This window comes from Sinohyriopsis cumingii, chromosome 18, assembly GCF_028554795.1.
Source record: "Sinohyriopsis cumingii isolate HCF-2022 chromosome 18, ASM2855479v2, whole genome shotgun sequence".
Lineage (NCBI taxonomy): Eukaryota > Metazoa > Mollusca > Bivalvia > Unionida > Unionidae > Sinohyriopsis > Sinohyriopsis cumingii.
The window spans coordinates 84,492,993-84,519,972 of NC_142978.1; the positions used below are offsets into that span (position 1 = coordinate 84,492,993).

The 26,980-nt window shown below is 35.7% G+C and overlaps 1 protein-coding gene across 2 annotated transcripts in view; it reads right to left on the reverse strand.

Moving 5' to 3' along the window:
• Positions 1-4,652: 4,652 nt before the first annotated feature.
• The window catches only part of LOC149777193 (uncharacterized), a 106,699-nt gene continuing 84,371 nt past the window's right edge, over positions 4,653-26,980 (reverse strand). For both annotated transcript variants that reach the window (XM_089941895.1, XM_089941894.1), the window contains 2 exons: positions 19,565-19,597; positions 4,653-15,904 (listed from right to left, as the gene is read on the reverse strand). In XM_089941895.1, the coding sequence (XP_089798021.1) occupies positions 15,873-15,904; positions 19,565-19,597 (65 nt within the window). In that variant the 3' untranslated portion in view covers positions 4,653-15,872. The remainder of the gene's footprint in view (positions 15,905-19,564; positions 19,598-26,980) is intronic.

A 26,980-nucleotide genomic window follows, 5' to 3' on the forward strand; every position in this document is an offset into this window, starting at 1 on the left:
GAATCCATCTCTTCTTTCAGGCAGTGACCTTGATATTTGACTCCAAAATCAATATGGTTCTTACCCACCTCAAGTGCAAGCCATCCACAAAGTCTGGTAACTATAGCTGATGCAGAACTGTAGTTATTGTGCAGACCGGACGTACCTTCGTTCAGTCAGTGACTTTGACAATTGACTCTGAAATTGATAGGGTTCTTCCTGACCCCAAGGGAATGTTATCACCAAGTTTGTAACCGTTGATGGTAGAGAACTAAACTGACTTCAGAAACCTTGACCATTGAGCATGAAATCAAAAGTGTTCTTTCTTACCTCAAATGCAAGCAATCTGAACAATTTGGTAACTGTAGATGGTATATAAATTACACAAAAACAGATGGATATCATATTAGTCTCCATAGGTGGGACATATAATCCTTAAAACATATGCTACTCACATTACACTTTAACAGTTATCAGCGCTCAAAGAAATTTGTTTTAGGCACAGGCCCAGGGCTGGAGACTTTAAACAAATCACAAGCCCTGACTGAAATTGCACAATCCCGGCCTCCAATTTCCATGTGCCCAAAATTTCCCCTTTTTCTAATATTATTTGTCACACGTTTCAATTGCTACAATTCAAATCTAAATTCAATCGGGGGTTTAAATGTAATGCAAGTCTCATTAGGGTCGATCAGTACAAATACTAGAGACTGGATGGACTGAGCGAATCCTGGTCAGAACCGAGTTGACGTATGTCGATATTATGTATGCAGTATGTGTAAATAATTATCTGCCCCCCTCCCCATTATTTTTTTGTTGGCGTGCTCCACAAGGTAAAACTCCGTCAACCAGGTGTTCTGAAATTTAATTTTGTTGATAACTAATTGTTTTCTAAATCGGCTTAAAAACTGAACCACATGTGAACACTAGTCTGACAAATGAAATGGTCATGCTTTGCGTTTTTTATATATGCAGTAAAATTCCGATTTCAAAGAAACGTTGTCGCTGATCACAAACTTTAAAAAAAATCAATAATACAGATGGCTTAAACATTTTCATTCAAGGCAATGATATGTACTAACTTTTCCTCCCTACACGCATCTCTTTGATTTACATGTATCTATATTGGGTTGTTCCTCTTCCTGATCTTACTTATGTAGAGTAACAATGGGCTCACCCACTGCAGTCTTCAAACGCTCTCACTAGCTATTGTCAGCCATTTATGTGATATATGAAATATCTGACCTCTGCCTTTTAAATGCTGCTGTTTACACTGCTCAAATATACTTTTACATCAGCTCCAGTCATGAATGTTAACCGTTTATACATGCAACATGTTTATACATGCAACATGTTAACGGGCATATTCAGAAAGCGTTTTTTTTTTTTTTTAAATAATATTTTTTTTTTATTTTCTAAGATTACTGAAGATCGTGTTTTCTCGAAACAATACCTTGTTAGAGCTTTGGGAGAAGAAAATCGTATTATAGCGTGATAAACCGTTTACAATTTGATTAAAATCAGATATCCACTTCGGACAGTGGCCGATCCGACTAATCAGATTGCACCGTGTTATGGCAGCATCTTGAAAATACAATTACGCATTTCATCAGCGCGATCCATTATTTCTCAGGCAAATTTGACAAACTGGATGGGCACCTCACTTAGAAATCAGGACGGATCCGATCTGAAATTAGAAGGGCCCTGGGAGTCGGTCTGATTTTATAGCATCGACTGAAAATTCGAAGTTATAGAAAATGTGTGTTTGCAAAATGTGCCAATAGTCGATATAAGAATTTCAAAAACAGTGCAGGCGGCATGTGCAATATGCAAGTGCACTTAGTATCCAAGCATGGAGGGAGTGGGGGTTAACCCAGATGCATACACTTGCGTATGGGGTGTGTGTTTACTGATAATATTACGTACGCATAGAAACCGGGTGGTGGTTGTAAAACCTCTATAATAATTGGTCAACATTGGCCTTCAAATGAGCCACAGCTACCGGGAGAAGTAGGACTGGGAGAGATTTGTCATTTGTATGCCACCATAACAGATGAAGGATCAAAGCCTGAAATAATCTCCAGGATTGCACAGACAACAGCAGAGTTGACAAAACTGAAGCCCATCTGGAAGGACAAGAACATCGTACTAAAGCTCAAAAGTCGGACTGGTGCACTCACTGGTTATCTCCATATTTCTCTATGCCTGCGAATCATGGACCATAACAGCCGACTTCGAGAAAAGTATACAGGCTACAGAGATGAGATGTTTCCGAAAGATCCTCGGCGTCACATACAAAGACCATATCACCAATGAAGAAATACGGCAAAGGATAAGACAAGCCATTGGGCCTCATGATGACCTCTTGATCATAGTGAAAAAACGGAAACTGCAGTGGTATGGGCATGTCTCACGATTATCATGACTTGCCAAGACGATCCTACAAGGCACTGTACAAGGAAAAAGAAAGAGGCAGGCAAAGAAGGAGGTGGGAAGACAACATTCGAAAGTGGACAGGCTTGACACTGAGCGACTCACTGAGAAAGACGGAAAATCGAGAGGAATGGAGAAGCTGGTTGTTAGGTCTTGTGCTGTGCCCCAACGGTCTTCCAGAGTACGGGGTTGATGATGATGATGATGATGCCAATGATGATGATGATGCTGATGCCACCGTACCCCTGATTGCTAGCTATCACGCAGCTCAGCAGCGAGTCTGACAGTCTGCCCCATGTATTACATATCATTCAATCTTGCCTCACTGCAGACTGCCGCTGGCTCAAGATTTTAGCTGCCGCGGTGCTCAAGCGTACGTACGTAAATGGGAACCTCCATATGTGTGAAGTTGCACACACGTCGCAGGGCTATGTCACAAGGCGCTACGTGAAGTGAACAGGCCTGCGAAAGAGCATCAGAAAAAAACCATATGGCGGAAATGGACAAACAGAACAAAAATAAGGGGGATTAAGACATACAATAATAAAAAGCTCCCCACACTAACCTTAGGACTAACACCCCCACCAGCGTACGTACACAGGTGTCCGTGTAAAAAAAAGTACACACGTGTACGGGGGTGGGGGTGTCAAGCTTTGCCAGATTTTTTGCGAACGTACTAAATGGATGGCCCCTAATGTAAACAGAAATTACTGACATTTTTATACGTGTCACCAACAGTAAGGCGTGTCAAAGGTGCATTAACCACACATTTCAGGGTACACCTGTAGTAGGCAACAAGGATTGCAACACTTTCACTTCTGAATTCTTAGTAAATAGGCTCAATATGCTATTTATATTCACCTATTTGGAAGGAATAACGAATTTCAATCAGTCAAGTTCTGGCAAGTAGCTTCAGATAAAGCACAGACATTACTCACTTTTTGTGTGTGTGCTCAATTCAAATCTTTTAAGCTCAAAGGTGTAGTTTGGTGTAAACTCGTGTCATGTACATCTATATTTTTTTGGGTGGCTTTTGGTACACGACTAGATTGCATGAGCCATAGATCGGTGTTTACAAGTTTTAAAACCCGTCTTAATTATGAACCTGTTCACAAATTTTAAAATCAATCTTAATAATGAACCTGTTTAAAAGTTTGGAGTAAATTTTCACTAAATGATGGAGTCAGATGGGTACTGTTACAAAATGAAGTATTGTGAAATGTCATGTGGGAGTATTACAACATAGATCGAGTAGGGAACTATTGTGATGTAGAGCTGTAAGAGCGAATATAATGATAAAACAGTGGACAATTCAGTATTTAATGTAGTGTTTAGAAATAATCTGACAGGAACCATTCGTTTGGATTATTCATTAGAACTGTCAAGGCTCATATTACTGCAATAAAGCAACATTTAAAGATTATTGTGAATTCATTCAAAAAAGTTTTGGATAATACAATTGATACATCAAGACTACTGGCACTTCAGCACATTCAAGGATATTGGTATATCAGCACATTTGAAGACCTGGACCTCATGCAGAACACTGTTCTTTTGGACTTGTGATAGATTTATGATTATTTTGGATTTAATTCACAATACTGCAATTTCCTCTTACATTTTCATTTTACAACTTAAATTTTTTGGCAAGTTTAACAAGTGTTGGTTTTACTTCTTGCTGTTAATTAGTTTAAGATCATCGAGTCATAACACTGGAACTACCTGAAGGAGATTATCAATGTACAAACTACTTATTGTTCACTATTATTGGACTTTGGCTTCATAAATTGTTGTTGAAATCCCTTGTTCTATGATACTTTTTCGTTCTATCTAAGGAGATCATCCATTAATTCAGCACTGACCATTTAACTGCTCACCTCCTAAGTTTTCAATAACTGTCCTCTTGCTTTGAACTGTCATTTTTAGCTTTCATTTCCTAGGAATCTTCTTTGACCTGTTGTGCAAGTCAGTGATGCAAATAGAATACATTATGCTACCCTTAAAACAAGGAGAATTACAAGAACAATTTTAATGCTGTAGACATCTGAAGGACAAAACAAACATTGTAACTATTACGTCTCACATCTGTAACATTCTTTGCAAGAAAGGAAAAAATGTTCATGCCACACCATTGGCTCCTAAGGTTTCTTACAAGCTGAAATCAGAATCTGTAAGGAAATAACATATTTACCAGATGCAATAAATGATGAGATAACAAAAAAACAAAAAAAAAAAACAACTAATATTTCAACGTCTTTATTTCGAAAGACAGCATTATCACGAAGCTCTTCTGTGCTAGAAACAAGTACATTTACCCCTGAATTCAAGACAGCCAGGCTCAAGCAATGTTCACATGACAAACTTGCAACATTTCTGATCAAAAGATACATACTGTTCAAGACTTCCCTGCTATGTGAATACTACTTAAAAGCTGTTGATTGTGTCAACCAATCAATATGGCTGTGCTTTTCCAGAACAATTTATATTTATATGCCTAGAAAGTATATGTAACATTGTACGAAATTAAATAATGGGCAAGTAGCCAACAGAAATGTCTAAATATCACACAGTTAGGCTACAAGAGTGAGAATACCCAGCAATTCACCAAAATTTCATATAAAGTAGCTTGTACCATGGCACTTGTGTATGTTACAAAAAATATTTGGGTATCCTGGAGCATTCTTCTTGGGATTTAAATGGTAAGCAGCAGCTGCACTAATAATAGTATTAAAAAAAAGTAATATTCAGTGTAGTCACAACTTGGGATTATAATTATTGTGTAGTGCAACTTCATTTAATCCCTATGAATTCTTCCTTTTTTCACAATGACAAAAAGTGTAAGCCTATTTGCTCTACTTCATCATTAGTATCAATAGAGGTCATCTGGTTTCTTAACCAATTGGAAACCGGCCAGAAAAAGAATGGAGGCAAAAACATCATCACAATTTAGTTGGTTTCTTAACCAATTGGAAACCGGCCAGAAAAAGAATGGAGGCAAAAACATCATCACAATTTAGTTTAATTTTACAAAGTAGGACATCAATATTTCGTACATATAGAGGAGTGAACAACAACTATGCAACATTGGTCTTCAACCTACTTTTTAACTTAGATTTAAATTATGTGAAAATTTAGCTAAGTGAATAGAAACTGAATACACACTTATATTTATAGCAATTTGCAGTTTTAAATTGGTATCTGGTTTTATTTAGCAAACCCCGCTACCATGGTCTGAATAAATAGCTTAAGGTTTCCCAGGTCATAAAGTACCCATTTAGAGTGCTAAAAATCTAAACTATACTATATAAATGTTGCAAAAATTATGATTTTTAATTTTTTAAACATTTAAAACATGGTCCTGAAAATCGGTTTGGGTGACCAGCTTCCGTGACAAGATGTCAACATGCTTCGTATCAACAGCCAAGATCACACATCTATCTGGTGTTGGGAAATACTTTATGGTTTAGAAGTAAGGACTACAAGCCACTGCCATGGTACAATGTTTACATAAGACATTCCAAATCTCAGAAATTTCACAAGAAATACATTAGAACCATTGCTCTAAACCCGTGACACTGAGCCAATGGGAAAGACATGATCAAGTATGCCAGTGAAATAATTCGTTTTGTATCATAAAGAGACATTTGCAGTACAAATGTAATCCATGAATATGTTATGGAATTACACAATTAAAACTTCAACCCATAGCTAACACTCAAATCATCTTAATAGGAGAATGCCATGGTCAATTAGGTAAAGTAGAGGATAAAAGTGAAAGTTTTCTTTGCTTCTTAAAGATATATTCCAAATACAGCACTCCATCATAATGACACTGTCCACAGAACCCATGGAGTATACTGCTTTAAAGTGTGGCTGACTTTTAACCAAATAAATTACATATAATTTCACTATCACATAATGAAATGAGATATATAATCATATTACACTTATAAAACAGGAACTTATTTAGAATAAAAGGCCTTATCTGTGAGAGAGTGATGTACAAATAGAATCCATGGTAAACAAAACTTAAAACAAAATAAAAAACTTAGAAGTTTGTGACACTGACCCCCAAGCTCATAGAATTATCTTAGATTCATAATGAGTTAAGCTATGAACAGAAACTATCAAATGGTTAAAGAAATACAAAGTAATGAAAAACTTAAATCAACATATGAATGAAGCTACAACTGCTGCCTCTATCAGACTGAGACTGCTGTGTTACCTTTTCACTAATGTGGGCTGGACAAAATAGCTGGTTATGACTCCAAAATTTGATCTTTGTAAATGGACATCGGATTATTCTTAATATCACATACAAGAAAATGAAGACAAATTATGTTACAAACAAAAACGCCATTGCCATGTGAATATTACTTTTTGCGCTTAGAATAATCTAAAGTACTTAGAAATTGCTTTTCTGACTTAGCAATAATTCATATCAAATTTTATAGAAACTGGTATGAATATCTCATGCATGATGACTCACTTTTGCATTTTACATACAGTGTAATGGCATCCAGACAGAAGAATGTGTTAGAAGCAAATTTAAAACTGAAATAAACACAAAGAACAGTATATATGTATCTAGAAGACTGTTACATTCTTCATTTCAAGGAAAGTGGACTCCTAGTTTGGTCAAGGTGGTTTTTTCTCTCTTTAAAAATGTATTTATCGAGAACTGGATCAATATTTGTTGCAATAAATTATCCTTAAAGTAGAAAAATCAAAAACCAATTAAAAATGACATTAGTTCACATGAATATATTAAAATGAACTGAAAACAGAAATAAGGAAACAACTTGGGGCAATATACATACATACAAAACACACAAACTTATTTTATAAACAAAATGGCAAACAAGTTTTTATGGTGACAATTGTTTGAACAGCAATGGATTATAAAAATGACCCTTGCAAAACTGTACCGCAATTTCCACACAAGATGAATGGGATGGAAAATTTTGTTGTAGTTCTGTAAGATAATGAAGCCATACAAACTTAACCAAAGATTGATTACAAAGACATCCACTGAGAAAGAAGTACCATCTATACTCTCTTATAAGACGAGTCCAACTGCACACTATACACAGACTGTGCTGATAGATCTGTGTCAGTGCAGTTTCTTATGAGTAATCATTAGAACAAAGAACACAGATCCTGAACGGCTGGTACATTATGCTATGGTAGATCTGGATCTTTATTGTTTGCAGTTTGACTCGATTCAGAAGCAAGTATGTATGGCAGATGCTGTATGTACTCATCTATCAGTTGCATCAAATAGCAATCTACAACAGCCCAGATCTGCTATCATATAATGTGCCATCAGATCTAGGTCTGTGCTGTTTGCAGTTGGACCCAACTTGTAAAAGCTCATATATAGTACCCATGTGTGTGACAACTGAACAACATGGTAAGATCACATGTCATAGACTGTGGCACAAATGAATCTTCCAACATAAAGGCATTTGAAATAACATATAAAGTATTTCCAAAACCCCTTTTTCAAAGTAATTCCTCACTTCACAAAAACAAATATTTTTTTGGCAGACTATTATGTATCTTCCAGGTATACATGATGGAACTAGACTTGAAACATAGTCCAGTGTCTGTTAAAAGATTATTCCATCTTTCTAAATTATGGTAATTGGAAATCTTTAAGCTGCCATCAATATATTCTGAACCATCAGGCCCTGAAGTCGTGAAGCTTTTTAAGTAGAAAACTAGTGCTCAATTTTCAAACATTTATAATTCGCTAGATCTTGGCTCTGAAAGTGGTAAGGAGCAGTATGATTTTAGGATTATCTTATCATATGTATCTATCTTTAACTTCAAGCTGAATTTCACAGATACTGTGAGGCAAGGGGTGTATCTAATTTAGAGTTCAATTTTATGTTCAGAAAGGATTGAAACTATGGGGCCTGGTGAACATTATCTTCGATACAAGTGATGCAGCAAACTAACATTAAAAAAATGAAAAGAATGTACAAAATATAGCATTACAACTTGTACAAAACTGTATAAAATATAAATCTTGTGAAATGCACAGATAAATAGGCAGGTTTTTCCATACCCTAGAGTACAATGCAAAATCAAAGTTCAAAACGTAAAACAATCATGTCAATTTATGTTGGCTCGAGTTCGTTTCTACAATTTATGGAGGACAGGAGATGTAGGGCATCTTCTGAACTTGTGTTTGCAGTATTTGCAATTGTGTAATGCACAACCTACCTAACCACTTGACTGGTACACAACATCAACCAGTTGTAAAAAAGGACCAACAGACTAAGTGGAACTTGACATATTAAGCCATTAATTCTATTACTGATTTTTGTTGTGTACTATCAAACTATCAGGTAGTCTGTGACCAAATAATGCGCTGGCAGATCTTGGTCTTCAACGTTGGCAGTACTGTTCACATTGTACATGAACAAATAATACAACTCATTCAGTTACGCAATTATGCATATTATTATACAAGGGTTAAAATGTGTTGCTCGGTAACCAGAAACAAATAACAGCTGAAGCTGAGCAACCAAATAACTTAAAGCCCAGTTGGGCAACCAGCTTTTAATGGCAGTGGTTTAAAACAAGTATTCCATGATGCAAAAAATATTTAAAAAATGGGCTCTCTATACGCAATGACAAGATGAAAAATAAATATAACTTGGCAATCATTTTTTGAAATTTTCAAGAACTTCAATACTAAATTTTTAACAACTGTAAATAAACTGAAATTTCCATAATGATGTTTACCTAGACAACAAGATGTTTTTGCATGACAAAGTTTTTCATAATATGGCTGTCTGGTAGACGACCGTGCTATGAGAGAATCTGTCTGCCCCTGCAATTAGTAAACATAATATTGCATGTTCTGGTGCTATTTTATGTAAATTACATTACTATATACTCCGATTTTGTCCCATACACTAAACATGGGAGGTAACTGGATAATAATTTCCTGTATATATTATCAACCAGTATATGCTATCCAAAAGAATGCACATTACAGTTTGTATGACAGGACATTTTACATAATGACATTGTTCACCTTGCCAGACGTATAAAAGTGCATCTGGTTTGAGATTATTAATGAAGTTGTGTAAAGAATAATTATAATAACAATTAAAAAAACATCATATTCACTTCAGTATTTGTTCAATTTCTTCCTTATGATATGTGAACTGTGCGATATCTAAGGTTGACATATCATTGTGGCACATTCACCTTGGTTGTTGACCACTGCCCAAAAACTCATTCACCCAAGATATCAGACAGCACATATACAATAACCAATAAATATCTGACTTGAGCAAACCTTTAATATCAAAATATTAATGACATTAAATTGTAACAAACAAGCTAAGGGCAAAATTATACATTCATTTGGTAGCAGTAGTTTCATCTTGGTAACAATACCGGTCATCCTTGTATTCACATTTAATTCATCACAAAGCTGGTGACTTTTGATCACAGTGTACCATAATTCACCAAATTTTTAAAAATCAGACCATGACTACTTCTGTGCCCCCCCCCCCCATTACAAGTCTGATGCTATATGAACTAATTGACTGACACTCAAAGTTAGCTGACACAAGGGCCTGACATGATGAACATTACAGACACTTTTTGAAAATAGTTCTAGTAAAGCATACAATGAGAACACTTGTACAATACAACTGACAAATTCTCACTTAAATTTCTGTAGTGTAAAGGCCAAGTTTTACTCATCTTTCAGGTTCCATATTAACAAATGCAGATTCATAACATATAAAATATTTCTGCTGGAAAGGGTCTTGACATAAAGGGTTGATAAAATGATTATTCTCAAAAATATACACAATTCATTCTCTGGCAATGCTGTGTTCAACAAAAACACTAAATTCAGCCTTTAATTTTTATGCTGTCATTATTTTGATTAATTTCATCACAATCTGCATCAGGAAATAATTACTTGTGACAATCAAAGTGTATTCATTGCTCTCAGTAGAGAAATACACTACAATAGCCATTGTGCAGTTTGTAATTCCAAAATGATGCCATTTTCTGCCAGACAAAATCTGAGGCTTGGGATGCCAATTTTCACTTCAGATTTTTTTTTGAATGCTAGACATAAACAAAGCCAACAAAGGCATTCTGAAAACGTTTACAGAACTTAATGTACAATCAATGTAAAACAAATGAACCTGCCCCTGGTGAGATCCAAGGTAAGGACTCAAACCCCTAAGCCAGAAATATTGCAAGTAGGTATGCGTTTGTTCTGCTACCTGCTGTAATTTTTCAAAATAAACCAATGCTTACCCTGCTGAGAGTATGTATTATCTTTAAAAAGGGTAGGCAATAAATACTGGCTTGCAAAATTTTTCTCTTATTACAGGAAGTCACAAGCACAGTGCATGAAAATTCAATGTATGAAAACCTAGTCAAATATCTAGTGCTAAATATCTTATTCACAACTAAATCCTATCTTTTATTTAATTTTCTTAAATGGTCAAAATTTATTAAAGATTCTTCCTACTCTATCCAAAAGTGATCACTGAGAGTACCATATATACTCTTGTATAAATAAATGTGTCAGCAGATCAGGGTCTATTTGGTTGTTCTCCTGATTAGTCCTAACAAATTGTATAGCCCCAGATCTGCCAATGCATTGTGTGGTAACATATTGGGGTCTATGCCATTTGCTGTTGGATCCAAACATGTATACAAGTATCTTTGGTATTTAGTGTTGGATAGAACTGCATGCCAGTCATCTTGGTCTGAGAAGCAAGTATCAAACAATATTTTTTTAAAATACATAATCAGGTCAGTTCCAGCAAGATGTACATAAACACTGGTACTACACATACCTTTTGGGTACCAACTCTTCAAACTCATCCATAAATCTTTGTTCCAATTCATAAATAATAAATCAATTGGGTAAACTGTCATGTCAAGACAATGAAAATACATGGTTTACAAAGTTAAATATGTAACCAGATGAATCCTGAAATGTTCCAACAAATGCTAAAACTTGAAAAACTGTTCCATTCATGTACTTAGGATTGAGTGGAAAGTGTAGTCACCTCTTCACTTGAATATGGGAAAGCAAGTCGGAAGTAGAACTTCACAATATTCAGTTCTTGCAAAGAATACATTTGGACATCACATTAAAAGTTTGTAAGGTCTGATGATTTTCCAAACAACCTACTATATTTGCTACTGTTATTATGTGCTTCCAACTGCAAACATCCTTACATAATGGCACAGACCCCCCAGATCAACTGGCACAACAGATCACGGATTTGCTTGCAAAGATCACTCTGGCATGTTGGTATAGATCAGGATCTATGCAATTATTTTCTCCAGACAATCCGATGTGAGCAGCAAAGACCCAGCTCAGCTGGTGCATTATATGATGGCAGATCCTGGTACAGGTGTTGACTGATGTGTACAAATTGCACTGCAGTAAATACTAAATGAAATTAAATTTAAAAATACTTTTCCATTGATCCCAGTGTCTCACAAGCTTGTCAATAAAATCCCCGCAACCGACTTTCATTGACCTTCAAACAAAACTTGTAAATTGTTGACCATGATGCATCACGTTTTTATTACACTAGTAGATACAACAAGAAAACCCTGCATATAAGCTTAAGACCTATACTAATATCGCTGAATTTCAGTTAAATACAGCAACCAATGTGGAAGATAGGACTTTGACAAATTTTAACAAAAAACTTAAAACAATGTTCATAATGATCAAACATCCATTCTGCTAATAGGCAAACAATACACACATATCAGTATATAAACTTTAGACCCACAGTAATATTATCCTGAAGTTTCAGTTGAGAACAGCCAATGATATAGAAGATGTGACTTTCAAATGCGTCAATACAAAATCTATAATTGTTCACAATGACATGACATGCTTTCTGCTTATGCAGACAGGATCTTCAAGCACATCACAGAATAACCTTCAGATAAATAGTCATATTATCAAAAGGTTTCAAATGAATGCAGCAACTAATAATGGAAAAGACATGTTGCTTTAAAAACACAGCACCTTAACACTAGTGACAATGACCATACCGTTATTGCAAAAAGCAATACCTAGATCACTGCTGACAATGTCACTGATGCCAAAATGAACATTGCTAACGATGTCACCTTAAACACTCCGGACTATGTCGTCAATGCCAATTTAAACACTGATGACAATGTCACTAATGCCAGCAAAAAAAGAGAGACCACTATACTATATCTCTCACCTTACTTGCACAAGTATGAAAAAAATAAAATGGCACCACTGGGATTGCAATTTAATGTCAATTTATGTATCTCACATATACTTTCCAAGTGTTCACTATTTGCCTAGTGGACAACTAGATGACTGTTAAATAAATTAATGCAATCTGTCAATGGCAGAACAATAAGAAATTAGTTTTCCTCACTGTGAAAAAGCTTAGGATAATATAAGCAGTGCTATGAGAAAAAAAGATAACATCTTCCCTGGAGTTAGCTCTCTATATCGCTGACAGATATTACAGTCTTGCAGACTAGTTGTTTTTGATTATGATAAGACCCACATTTTCTTTGAGGACTCTTTTCCAGGCACAAGTCATTTTGCTAGGTACTGATGCACACTGTATTAATATGTTATGGTATATATCAACATCTTATTTAGTTAGCTTTTGGAATAAAACAAGCCAAGCATAACAAAATAATAAATCACCAAGCAGCCCATTGATGGATTTGGTAACTTCATTCCAGTGCTATAACAGAGTCCAGCATACAAAAAATGGTGGACTAAAATATGAAAAATCAGACTACTTAACCAGAAATTTGAGATCCTGTCAGTTGCGACTCTCAAAACAAAGTTCTAGGCACACTTTTTATCTCTCTTTTTTTGTACATAACTTTTGTTAAAAGCTGCATTTCCTCAAACATAACTTTTATGACAAATGGCAAAAATGAACTGCTTGAAACAAAAAAGAACCTTTTTATTGATAAACTATCACAAAGGTCTTGTATGTCAATGAAAGAAAGATTGCTTACAAAATTAACATGCAAGTAAGATGATGGAAGCAGTGTGCAGTTTAACTGGTGTGTCAATATATTGTGGTACAGATCCACTTAGTATGTGTATCATGGTATATTGCCTTATGGTACAACCTGTGATATTTTATAAATGTAAGAATAAAATTTCTACTTCAGCCTTAATTTAAAAAAAAAATGGTTTGTCTCTTTTAATGTGTGTTGTTTTAAACAATAAACCCACAAGATTACTTGAAGTGGTATCTGCTGTGAAAATGGTTAAATTTTGGATGCTCTACTCCATCCCACATGCTGCATAACAATAATCTAAAATGGAGGACATGGAATAGCAAGTTTTCCATCAGCTGGTGTTGAGTAAATAGGAAAAAACCCTTGTCTTTCAGCACGTCTGGCTGAAATTCTCTCAGAAAAATGGAAAATTAAGTGATAACCTAGCCATTGGTCAAGAATGTAATTTTCAGGTGAAAATCACTGTATGGAGAAAATACTTGATTGCTCATGTAAGCAAACATCATCCCATTCTAGCTGCCAATGTGGCCAGAGTTGCAAATTAAACAGGTGTCTTTTCCAAGTACCTCAGACTTACCCACACATAAGATTTTTTTTCAACCGCTGTTCACATAAGTAGATTTAAGATGAAACTAAGGTTATATGAAATTCTGACTGTGTTCACTTTAATATTAATGCACTTCGACTGATTTTTTCCAATACATTGATTTACAGGTCTCAATACACTGTCTTCTTTAGCAAATATATAGCAATGCAAAAATTCTGACAATAACCAACCCTAGATGATGGTATACACTGATCAACATGTACCCATAGGAAAACTTAACTAATATCAAGGTGACAGGAGAGTAGACAGCTGAGGAAAATATTTTTAAAAAGTAACTTGACATGTATATCCCTATCATACCATCACAAGACTGGATTCTCCCATTTTTCATAATGGAATTTCTGTCCCACCAACAAATCAAGGTATCTGCTGTTAGTTTTAGATATAGTTTCTATAAACAGTGTATGGAGTTCTGTTCATTAAAAGAAAGCCTTCCACAGAACATAATATCCCAACCATGAACAGGACTTATTCTACTTGTGACGATGATAAATGAACACCGAACTTATCATGATATAAACTTTAGAACTATCGCAATCAAATACCACAGATACAGAAGATATGCGACTTTCTAAAACTTTACAATAGCAATTTACTATTGTTTACAATGACATTAATGGCTCTGCTACCCAAAACTGATACCTCTGCCTCACCGTTCAAAGACAACATGAAAATAGATCACATGGAACAATTAAGTTGGATTTTCAAGTTAACATTTCCAGCCATGGCAGTTTATAAGTTCAAACTTAACAAAATATTCCTTTAATTTTAATTTTGGATCGATTTTGAAGGAAATGCAGCTTTAATTGCTCAGAGCACTAACACTATACACAGATGAGAAGGTACTGCAAAATAAGTCAAATTCTATGCATGATCTGTAAACAACAAACTTCAGCTAGAGAAATCAACAAACGTGGAAAATGTAACAAACAATTCTTAGCATTACTGCTAAACACACAATTACATACATATATATATATAGTTATATATATAACAAACATTTCTCTCAACCAAAATGATTACACAAGACTCAACAAATGAACTGTCCAGTAGGTACCTTGATAACTTGGAAACTTGATAAGTAGGAACCGAGGAATTTTTCTTCTAGCCAGTCACCCAGTGGTCTCTGTAGGAATGCATATATCACTATCATCCAGTCCTATGTTCTATATGACACTCACCAGGTGTACATTTGTAACAATGACAATGAAAAATCAGGACATTCAGCTTGCTTAAAACAGGTCCCCACAGAATACATTTACTATCTTGACCAATTATATGCAAATCAGTTTTTATATGGTCTCTGATTTTGATAGCCTATACACTGACAGTGAATTCTAGGGCAATTGGACTGCAATTTGTTCATAAAATCAAAGGCACAAATGAAATTAAAGTAAGCAGAGGTTGCAACTTGAAAATGTGATAACTGATAATAAACATACATTTTACTTGTATTCAATCATTTTTTTCTTTTAATTATGCAAATAAAATCAGAATTAGAAAATATCCATATCCCATTCAATATACATCATTAATCACATTTATTGATCCTAGTTTTTAATTAAAACCTTGGAACTATTAATTTTCATCTGAATCATATGGGAATTACACATCATTATTGACTATGATGACACTCTTCTCTATTTCTTCAATGATGTCGTAAATATTAAATAAGTAACCTCTCAGAACAACAAAGGTGGCAGTTTTCTTTCTTACAGAAGAAGTTTATCAAATGCAATAAAGTCGGGATACCAGCATCGTGACTAATGCCCTTTTACAGCTTGTAGATAGATTCTATCTCTTTCTATCCTGCGAAGACTGTGACACTTGAAGGATCTGTAAGAAAAAAGTCAGCAGGTTAGCCATTTCAATTCACAACACATTCACTCATATCAGAATGGGCACCTCTCCCCCTAACCTTTGATTTTCCTCACCCACCAGAAAGTTATCTACGAGTTTAACCATGACTACATGTACATAAATCTTTCTCTCATTCCTAGATGTGTAATACCCTTGCCCAAGTATCATGAACACCTGCAATGTTTCTTATTTTTTTAATAATGAAAAGATGACATTTACTGGCTAATAATCAATAATCCAACAAATTCTTTGTTGTAAACTGTATGCTCTTTTTAGCTATGTAAAATCTTTTAGAAAATACTCTATTTCTAAATCTATAATGTATGTACTCGCTGATATGTTAAATCCAACTGCACACTGCACAGACCTAGTTATGCTTTCACAAAATGCACCAACAGATCTGTGTCTCTACAGTTTATTAGGACCAATTAGTAGAACACACAAAATATTTCCTGATATGCCAGCACATTCTGCAAATGCAGATTAGGGTCTTTGCACTCCACTTATATGCAAGTTGTCTAAATATCCATACTGATGATTGGCCATATTTTCTTTTTACAATATTTTTCCCTGGTGGGAAATGAAAGAAAACTAATGCATATGAATTGATTGGGGATAGGGAAATCCAATCCTTCGGATCAATATTTATGTGCTGTATCAAGGACCACAAATTATGACCTCTGATGGAATTATTTTATCTTACACTAACATATAGGACAGATTTAATAAATCTTCCCCAAGCATTAGGTTAAATTAACCTCTACTACTGTGACATCATATACGTGACATCATTAATGCACATACTGTAGACCAACTTTATATTCTGCAATGCTTTTCCATGGTGCAGCAGGTGGGAGAAAAAAAACAATGCAAATGAATATGGAAAGCATAAAGATATCCAATTACTGGGAAGCAAGATTTGTACCAGAGACTTGCCAACCTTCATCCATGACAAATGTTATCCTTTGAGGTTTGATTTACCTTCATACTATAGATTTCACCAATATCGTTTAGTCAGGGCTTGAAGCCCAGTCTAGAGTTCAGCAATCTGACTGGTCTAAAAGTCTGACCAACAATTTATCAATCACATTATAAAAGTCTAGGCCTACATTTAAGAACTGTAGTAGTGGCATTGGGGCTTGCCCACATACATCGGAAATACAGTCAGCATAACTAAATGTAACTATATAGGGTTTAACAGCATGATGTAAACGCAGTTACAAAAATGCACATTCCTGCATCTTAACCATGTGAATTTAGTACAAGTGCAGATTTGAAAAGTCAACATCAGCAGCAGAGTTTCTAGATGGCTGAGGTGGTGGCCATTTTGATAGGAGTAAGAATGCTATATAAGCATACAATATATTCCAAGTTCTATTAAAATGTCAGAAATGGGACCTCCAAAGTAACAAGCTCAGCAAGATCACCCCATTAATATGCATGGTTCTCAATCATTATCAAAACTGTCTGATCAAATCCCAATCAGAACATTGTCTCCAAAAGTGGTAGGGAGCAAATGCTGATGAACAGATGAACTACTGACAGTCACAGTGCATTACCATACACTCTTTTTACCTTGCAATCAGGTCAACTAGTGAAACAAAAGAGGAAAGTAAAACCATTTAGGCACAACTACATGAACCATTTAGGCAGGATACAAAAAACATCCTTAAGGTAGGAGAAGGATGATAAGCTAAATCACAAATAACCCATTTATTTATAAACAAAATCAAGAAAGTCATGCCCAATTAAGACAGATGAAAAAAGGAGTACATCTGCATTATACCTGGCCTACAAAGTTGCAATTAAATCCTCTGAGAAGATTAGAAGGAGCAGTTGTAACAAGTGACTTTTCCCAAAAATATTTTGGACATTTTTGAAAAATATTATTACCACCACAAGAAACCCATGCTGTGCATCTATATTAAAACCAATTCTTTATTACTGTCCACTATTTCTTCAGTTTAATTTCAAATTATTACTGAGGGCATAAGTAACAAACATTTTAAAATATAGGTGACTCAATCCAATTAGGATACAGTGACCTAGTTTTTACATGGTTCAGTTACAACTGTTGAAATGCATCCATATATAAACTGTCAGAAAGTGGGAGAACTGAACAAGTGTTTAAAAATAAAAGTTATGCTAGTGTGCAAAATGTGGCACAGTGACCCAGTTTAAAGTAACTCTCCTCAAGATGCATATACGTATCAACTTTCAAATGTGTGGATTAAGATACTGAGGACCTAATGAATAAATGGCTGAAAATACAAAAGTTGCTCGAGCATGAAAGTTAGTTTGCAGTTGATTAAACTTTGGTCTTGTTTGGTTACTCATTCAAAAATTTATTTACATGCCAATTTCAGAAGTGGAGATGCGTTTGTGTTTTTAAAAAAAAATTTTTAATGTAGCTTTAACAATTTTAGTCAATGCTATGATGTCTGCAGTGTGGCATTTTACAGGTTATAAACAAAAATGTGAGAGGAACTTATAGTACTGTGTGTGTATGTGATTTAAATTTTTTATATAGCTTGAATAATTTTTCAGTCATATCGCTACAACGTCTTCAGTGTGGCAGTTTATAGCAATGTCTAGCACTGGGGCATCAAGATGCATACATGCAGCATCATGTCCCACCTAGTCACATTATCCTGATGGTGAAGTGTAGATGAAATAAAGCATAACAAACAAACGACCGAAAATATGCAATTCAAGCATGAAAACTATATGAGTGAACCAGTTCTGGGCTTCACACTTTATAAGATGCATCCACATATTAATTTACATATTTAGGCAAATTGGGCTCCAGGACATTCAAGGATTAACAAACAAACAGCTGAATATGCAAGTCATTCTAGTAAGAAAAGTCAGCTGCATTTTGGTGAGGTTTCTAAGTTTTTCTGAAAATTCACAAGTTTAGGTAAAATAGGGTCAATACAATAAGAATGTAATGAAACAATTCCTGAAAATACAAAGGTCACCAGAAGCATGTAGAAACCAAGTTTTATTTTGTCTAAGTTGATCTTTTTGAGCTGCATCCATATTTCAATTTTCGTGACTGTAGGTGAAATAGGGCATACAATAAGTAGAGAATAATGAAAGACTGACTTTAAAGCCTACAAAATGTGTGAAAATAATTCACATTTATCTGGTTTTGATATGATACCCCTCCTCAAGATACATCAACATACCGATTTGTAAGTGCATGCAAAAACATGGTCCATGACACTGGGAGCATAAAATATCCATGCATCCACATACAATGCATGAACAAACTGTCACATGGCCCTTTCCAGCTTCATTTGTGATGCAATAAAAATCAAGGAAATGGAGGGAAACTGGTTCAATTTTACTTAATTACTTTAAGTTTGCACACTGAATAAAATCTTGGGAACTTATTGTGGGCGTGTATTACTCTGCTCTCACTTGCTGCAGTTGTGGATAATGCAGGATTCGTGCTTTCATAACCCTTGCACTAGGCCTAATCTCTCTCATATAATTAAAGAAGCAATCCAAAGTGGTCACAATGCTGACTTTTGGGAGGTGGGTTAGTGCAAAAGAACCGACTACACATTCTTTATAGCACAGGAACATTAACAAGCACAGTTTAGTAAGCTGTTGACAGGGTTGACTTACCTTGTTCCTTCTGCTCCAAAACTCTTTTCCACTCTGAAAATTGAAAATAATACAAGTCAGATGCAAATGCAATAACCACAGACAAATCTGCTGTAACATAATACACTCAATCTTTGCAGTTTGACCAAACTTTGCACAAGAGAATGCAGTAAAAATAAATCCTCAAAACTTGAAGTGGCTGACTTCAGAAAGGATAACTTCAGTGTTTCACTAATAAAATCAATATTTTCCAAAAATTATCCTGGTAACATTTCCTCTGTCTTTAAATTATGGGCACCAAAAAATTAACTGGTTGGTGGTGGTGGGTGTTACAAATATAGGGTGACCAAATATAAATGGACATCAATTTTATATTTTTATATAACAGTAAACATCTTTGTCATTTGCTGGGTAAAAATCAGAATATGAAGTAACCTTACTGAAGATCATTTTAAGTACCTTTCAGCAGACAGTGCACTGTGCATACTTTACAGAATTACTTTACAATGCCATGTACTTTATTCAGTTACAAATTTCTAAGTCAATAAGACAGAATATGGAATGTAACTGAAATGGATTGCAATGTGGATCACAGGCTTTGAATGTACATCTTTGCTGGAATGGGTTTTTGGCACCAAGACATGGTTTTGGGACGATATAAAACCAATGAAAGTTTTCAAAATGCTTTGCCAAAGACAGCAAAACTTGTTTGTTCGTTTGATATCAATTTATGAAATGATCTGAATAACATTATATGGCTTGAAGGAAGTGGGATATTATATTCTCAAGTAAGTTTCATGAAGAGGCAGGTAATTTATGGATCAATTTCAGCCCTTAATCAGTTCCAGATAAAACTTGTGTAGATAAAAGAAGCCTGTCTCTCATCATTAAATATATATTTCATTTTTAACCAGGGCTGCTTTTAAGAAAGGATAGCAACCATTAAGTAACCACTGGCTTTATTCTCCACTCAGGCAAAGTGATGAAGCATACTGCAGCAGTGTTTAAATGACTGACATGCCATCAAAATTTTGCCAGAACTGCCAAATAAAAGACATTTCTTGATCATTGTCTTCTTAAAAATGTGTGATTGTGTGTGTGTGAGATTAGGATTTTTTAAACATATCTTTTAACAATTTATCAGTCATATCACTATGATGTCTGCAGTGTGACAGTTTATAGTGATGTCTAGCAATGGGGCATCATGATGCAGACATATAGCATGATGTCCCAACCATTCACATTATCCTGACACCAGGCCAACCAGTCCTAACACTAACGTCTTAACGCTGAGTGCCAAGCGAGGTAGCTGTTAGTACTATTTTTGTAAGTCTTTGGTATGACTCAGCTGGGGTTCAAACCCATTTCCCCCCGCTTCTGAAGCTGACGCTCTAACCAATAATCCATCAGAGAGTCTTAAAAATGTGACGCATACACTTGGTATATTAACAGCTGAATGTTGATAGTTTGTATACAGCAGAAGTAAAAATGTTCAAAATTACAGCAACCAAAGCTACTCCTTAATTCAGTGGAAAAGCATTTTTTTGTTATATCTTAAAATCAGACATTTATTGAATTTTAAAAGAGAGAGAGAGAGAGAGATAGCTATAAACTATGCTGCAGGTGATGGTCTTATTTGACATGTAAAGCATGGTTTTATAACTTCAACTTCAGTCTTTTGATATGTATTGCCAAGGCAATAAACATATACTCCAGAATGAAATAAATTAACAGTAAGAGAGATTAATACAAATATGTTTCAGTGGGCACCATTCCCCTTCTCCATGTAATCACTGACAACATTACTGTGGCATAACCAATCAGAAATCAACACTGTCTTGTTAAGTTTTTCTTAAAGAGTATTTATTCTTAAGTTTCCATATATTCCCCACCAACCAAACCAGAGTTAAAATTTTTGTATTAAATGACTGGAAATTTAAGGATGGTCTATTATGAATATCCACAACCAAAGTAATTTCTCTTTACAGCACATGCACATACTCTGTATTCCCAAACTCTAGTACTTCAAATACTGTGACAAGTGATGTTTCTCTGCATGTATTCCTCAAATTTGATTGCAACAGACAAGATTCAAAACAGTAACGTCATATAATGTTATGAAATAATCAGTAAAAATACTTTAATCATACATAGGGAACAAATGAATGTGTTCTTTACGCTGATATCTGATCAAGCTGATGGGATAAAATAATCAGCATGGAACTGATAGGGTTAGGATGTGGGGTATGTCATACCACAGAGTTGGTCACCTTGTGCTTGTCAATTTGTAGATGAGAAGGTGTAATTGTTGTCAATAGTTTTTCTTTTTGTTACTGACAAATATGAGTGTGTTTCCTGCTATGGTTGTCTCCAAAGATGTGATGTGATGTGATTTGGATTTTTAACGTAACTTTCAGTCATATCGCTACGATGTCTGCAATGTGGCAGTTTATAGTGATGTCTAGCACTGGGGCATCATGCTTCAGACATGTAGCATGATGTCCCACCCAGTCACATTATCCTGACACCAGGCCGACCAGTCCTAACACTAACCTCTTAATGCTCAGCGCCAAGCGAGGCAGCTGTTAGTACCATTTTTGCAAGCCTTTGGTATGACTCGGCCGGGGATCAAACCCACGACCTCCCACATCCGAGGCGGATGCTCTAACCACTAGGCCACCGGGGCAGTTGTCTCCAAAGAATTTACAATGTAAAGAAAAAAAAATGGTAAAAGAAAAGGCAACCAATTCACCAAGTTTACAAATGATGAATTATGTAACATATCGTATGACGAAGTGCATATTTACTACAAAAACCATGAATACCCATTTTTTTTCAACTAAAAATGTTAATGACTCTGCAGTGGAAGTTATCTCAATATGCTGCTTTAATTAATTTGATATTTTTTCTTAGAGATTATTGCAAGTTGGGGGTCACATACCAATTTAATTCTTAACCTGTAAGAAATATTATGGGATATACCTGTACTAAGTATATAACTATTTCTAGATGATACAGAGCTTAGCCATTCACACATAATGTACATCATCATCACTTTGATTATTCTAGAAACAATAGAATTTAAAGAAGAAACTTGAACCACATTTAATGTCACTGAAGCACGAAATGTAGGCTGCTGTGACCTATTTTTGTGATGAGGATGTAGAACCATCTCTTAACCAAGTTTCATGATTATAGGTATAATGGTACGTACACAATATGAAAAAAGCTAGAGCGTAATGCAAAAATTACACTGAGTGATGGTAAACAAAATATGCATATACAGCCCTTACCCAGTGGGTAAGTGCCATGAAACCTATTCCAAACTGTTGTCAGGGCCTAGGAAGAAAGAATGGCTGTGATGCAGTGCTAATAAACACATCTAGACGAGTACACTTGAATATGTGCAAATACATGTACCAGCAATGGGGATAGCAAAATAGCTCTTCTCCACTTTGTAGTGGTAACCTAAACATTTTAACAAATAATCACACAAGGACATCACCACCGATAGCCCCCCAACATCCAAAATCAAGGCTCCTGGGCTTATCATAGGGAAATACTATTTGCCACATTAGAAAATCGATGCATACTTATGACCAGTGTTGCACATGGGACAAATGAAAACTGAAGTACATAACGTACTAGTAGTAGTGCTAAAAAATGTTGCCATGGGTTACACAAATTAAAGAGCCATTCTATAATGAATAGTAAAATGTAGTGTTGTATTAAGTTAGGCTCACATGTTTAGTATTCTGGAGCTCTTCAGGATTCAACTCGAAATGTACTAACATATCTCCTTCCACACTTACTCTTTTTTGCAATAACGTTGTTATGATCAGGTACCTCCTGAAAATATTAACATATGAATATCCAGATACGATACCTGGATTTTATCTAAAGGAGGGAGTAGGACAAAAAAATGTGTAGGAATAAACAACCGTAGTTCAATATTTAGCCAGCACTTCAATATTGGTCTCTATTTCAAGTTAAAACAAAAGATGCAGAAGCCACCTCTGATCCTTTTATTACTTACAACACGTCAAAAAACATCCTGCATTGTGCCTAAACTCCAGATTACAGCAAGGGAATCATTTAACAACTTGTGTATAAACATGTTTGCCTTATTCCGATTACTCAGCAATGCACTACTCCATTGGTTACAATGACTGCAGGAATAGTTCTGGTCCCTAGTAGACTGGTTCTGGCTGGTTTCTCTAATGCATGGATAGAATGTTTCTTTATTTGGTTAAATTTTTAAAAAAATTCAAAAGTAGTAGGTATCAACTAAAAAACAGCATGTTCAGTAGATGGCCTTAAAAATGGTACTGATCTCATACCAATGGAAGAAATCACATGCATGTCAAAGCCAAGTGAGCACAAACCTATGTAATCTGTTACCCAGTTATAGCTAACAAGCTTCACTTTGTACACAAAGTTTAAAACTTTCAATCAATAGAAGTATGGTAAGCAGATCATCTTCATAAGGGTAAAGGGCATTCATGTGGATTAATGTTAACAAAATGGTAGTCTTTGAAGAACTCGAAAATAAAATTCTGAATTTCATCAGCATGGTGACAGTTGTCTTGGGCAAATTAGATTTTCTCTTTTTTTTTTGACAAGCTCAATGGAACTTCACTTGGAACAAAGAAAGGGTACAATCTGAAATATGACGGGACCAGAGTGTCAGGTAATCAGATTTGTTAAGCTCTTTAAGGTCCCTCTCAGTAAGGGACTGACAAGTTCTCTCGATTGTAATGACAATCAATCTCAAATGAAAGCTGAAACTTCAGCTGAACCCTTTAGAGGAAAAGATACTTCCTAAACTTTTTATACTTTTCAGAGTCCACCAAATAGAAATGTAAAGTCCAGCAGCTCTGACCAAGACTAAGGCACTTAGTGGAGCTACCAAAGGAAGCTGTGCTTTTGCTAACTGATTGGCAAAGGAGAGAAACTGACTTGTAATTGCCACTGAACCACAGACAGCTTGGTTCCATGGACAGAGCATACAGCTCAATCCTTTCTCTCATCGAAGGAGTACAAGAAAACAATCTTGATGGTAAAGTTATCAACCAAGTCATCCAGAAGAGACCCTGAAGCAATAGCTGGGCCTTTTTAAAAGGGGCTGGCCTTAGACCTTGATTGCCGAAACTGAGCACAGTACACTGTCTCTCCTCAAAAAGGAAGATAATAAAATCAGCCACTGCATTAACGCATTTCCTACTGCATCAAACACAAAAGATTTTCCACTTAGCATCATAGATCCTTGACAATCATCGTCTCCTTGCGTAGACTATGCACTTGGTAACTTTGCTCTAAAACTTATTATGGTGGGTACAACATTTGAGACGAGTTGAGTGAAAGTGAAGAATCCGTGGGTTACTAAATAGGAGACAGTCCATATGCTGTGACAGAACATCACTTCCTCCTGACATTGTTCTGGACTAATCTATCAGGAGAAGATCAATGAATCATGATCATAGGTGCCATGGAAGGGCTATCAAAATCAGCTGAGGCGTGAATTCCTTATTTTTTGAAGAACACATGGGATCATCCTGAAGGGTGGGAAGGTGTCAATGAACTGACATCCCACTTTAGGCTTAAATTGTCTACTGCCCATGCTCTCTGGTCTGGAACTGGTCAAATGTAAAAGGAGCTTGCTGTTTAGCATTCCCACACAGAAGTCTAGTAATGGTCTCCTCAAAGGTCTGAATAGAGGATCTATGGTGCAGAGATCATTCTGTGAGGAATACCTTGTTCCTACAGGACAGTCAGTACATTTCACCAGAAATCTAGAAGCTTGGAAGGTGCCCTATAAATGAGGTTCCAATCATCCACATAGAGAAAAGGAGCAGTGTGTATCTTTATCACCGGTGGTAAGCTACCATCAGCACATCATCCAAGACAATTATGCAGTGACTTATTTTCTTCAAATAACCTTGATAGGCTAAAGAACATTGCCCTCATTTCCAAATTGTTGATACTAAGGAAAGATCATTTTGGAAAAAACAGGAGTCCCACCAGCAAAAGTTGCAGTCCCCTACCAGAGGCATACTGGGCATACCTAAAGTGGCTAAATTTCAGATGATTAAAACCAGTGGTTGCCAATGAGTTTAATTTTCTAACTTCTTTGCAACACTGATATATAACTCTTGTTTGTCCATTCAAGTGAGAGTGAATTATGTCAGGCCAAGGAAATGTCTTAACTTCATGCACTAAGCTAAGCATCACACATAGTGTTCCATGTGAAATATCAGTTCTGCAACTTCTAGCACTCTGTTGAATCCCATTACAACCTTCACCAATTTGCCCCAAAATACTTATCCAAAATTGCAAATAGCATTTTGTCTAACTATCAACATGTCTTGATTTCGAGGTCACATGCACTGTTTATTTGGCTACACTTGGAAATGAACACAAAAATGAAAGGTAAAGTTGTTCTTCTGCCTCTGAATTCAGTCACTGTAAATATCAGTACATTTTCCCACCACACTGCAGCTAGTCAAGCTTTTGAACTTACTGCCATGCTATTGGGTCATGCTCTCCAGATGCACTCTTACAATGACAACATGTTCATCTGGGGGTCTTTCATCCACTGAATTTTCTCACTGTAAATATTAGCACAGCTAAAATGATCATTTGATCAACACATTTTCCCACTCAGAAGATGGTTGAAGCAGGACTGACAAGCCCTTGAATTTGCCATCAGGCAAATGTGTGCGTACAGAGGACTCATGTATAAGTGATTTTCTGCAACAAAGGTAAAAAAAAAGTGCATCCAAATACGCGTAATTAAGCGTTTCCAAGACCTCTGATAGGCTTTACATGGCAGCCAGTAAAACTGGTGGAAGAACCGTGGGAAACCCTGGTAATAACTAATGAGCCATGGGAAGCTAATGGTGAAATTTCCCATATACCCACATAGGCTGAGCATGAGACTTGAACTCGCATGACCATAGGTGAGTTGGCAGTGATCAATAAAGACAAATGATTTAGACCACAAAGACACCCAGGGCCCCACATCTTACTCTGAGACACAAGAGACCCAGTGAGGAAAACCACAAAATTTCCAATGGAAAGGACGGTCCCTTACTCTTCACTTTGTTTTTGGTGAAGTCCCATAAGTCATATGAGCCAACAAAAAGGATCATTGTCTGTCCTTTTACAACCAGTACATGCCAGACAGTTGAGCTGGATACCATGGGTGATTTCTTGGTCCACATTTTCACAAAAAATTGTTTCCTAAATAATGTTGTAAAAGAAAATCCCTGAAAACAACAACAATAACCTCATATATGATTAAAACGTACAAGGGACTAAACTAAAACACAAGATTAAACGACTGACTAGCAAGTCTCTCTAATTTGAATTAAAACAATAAAACCTCTTTCAATCACAACGCCAGCAATACTTTATGTAATGGAGATGAATAGCGAA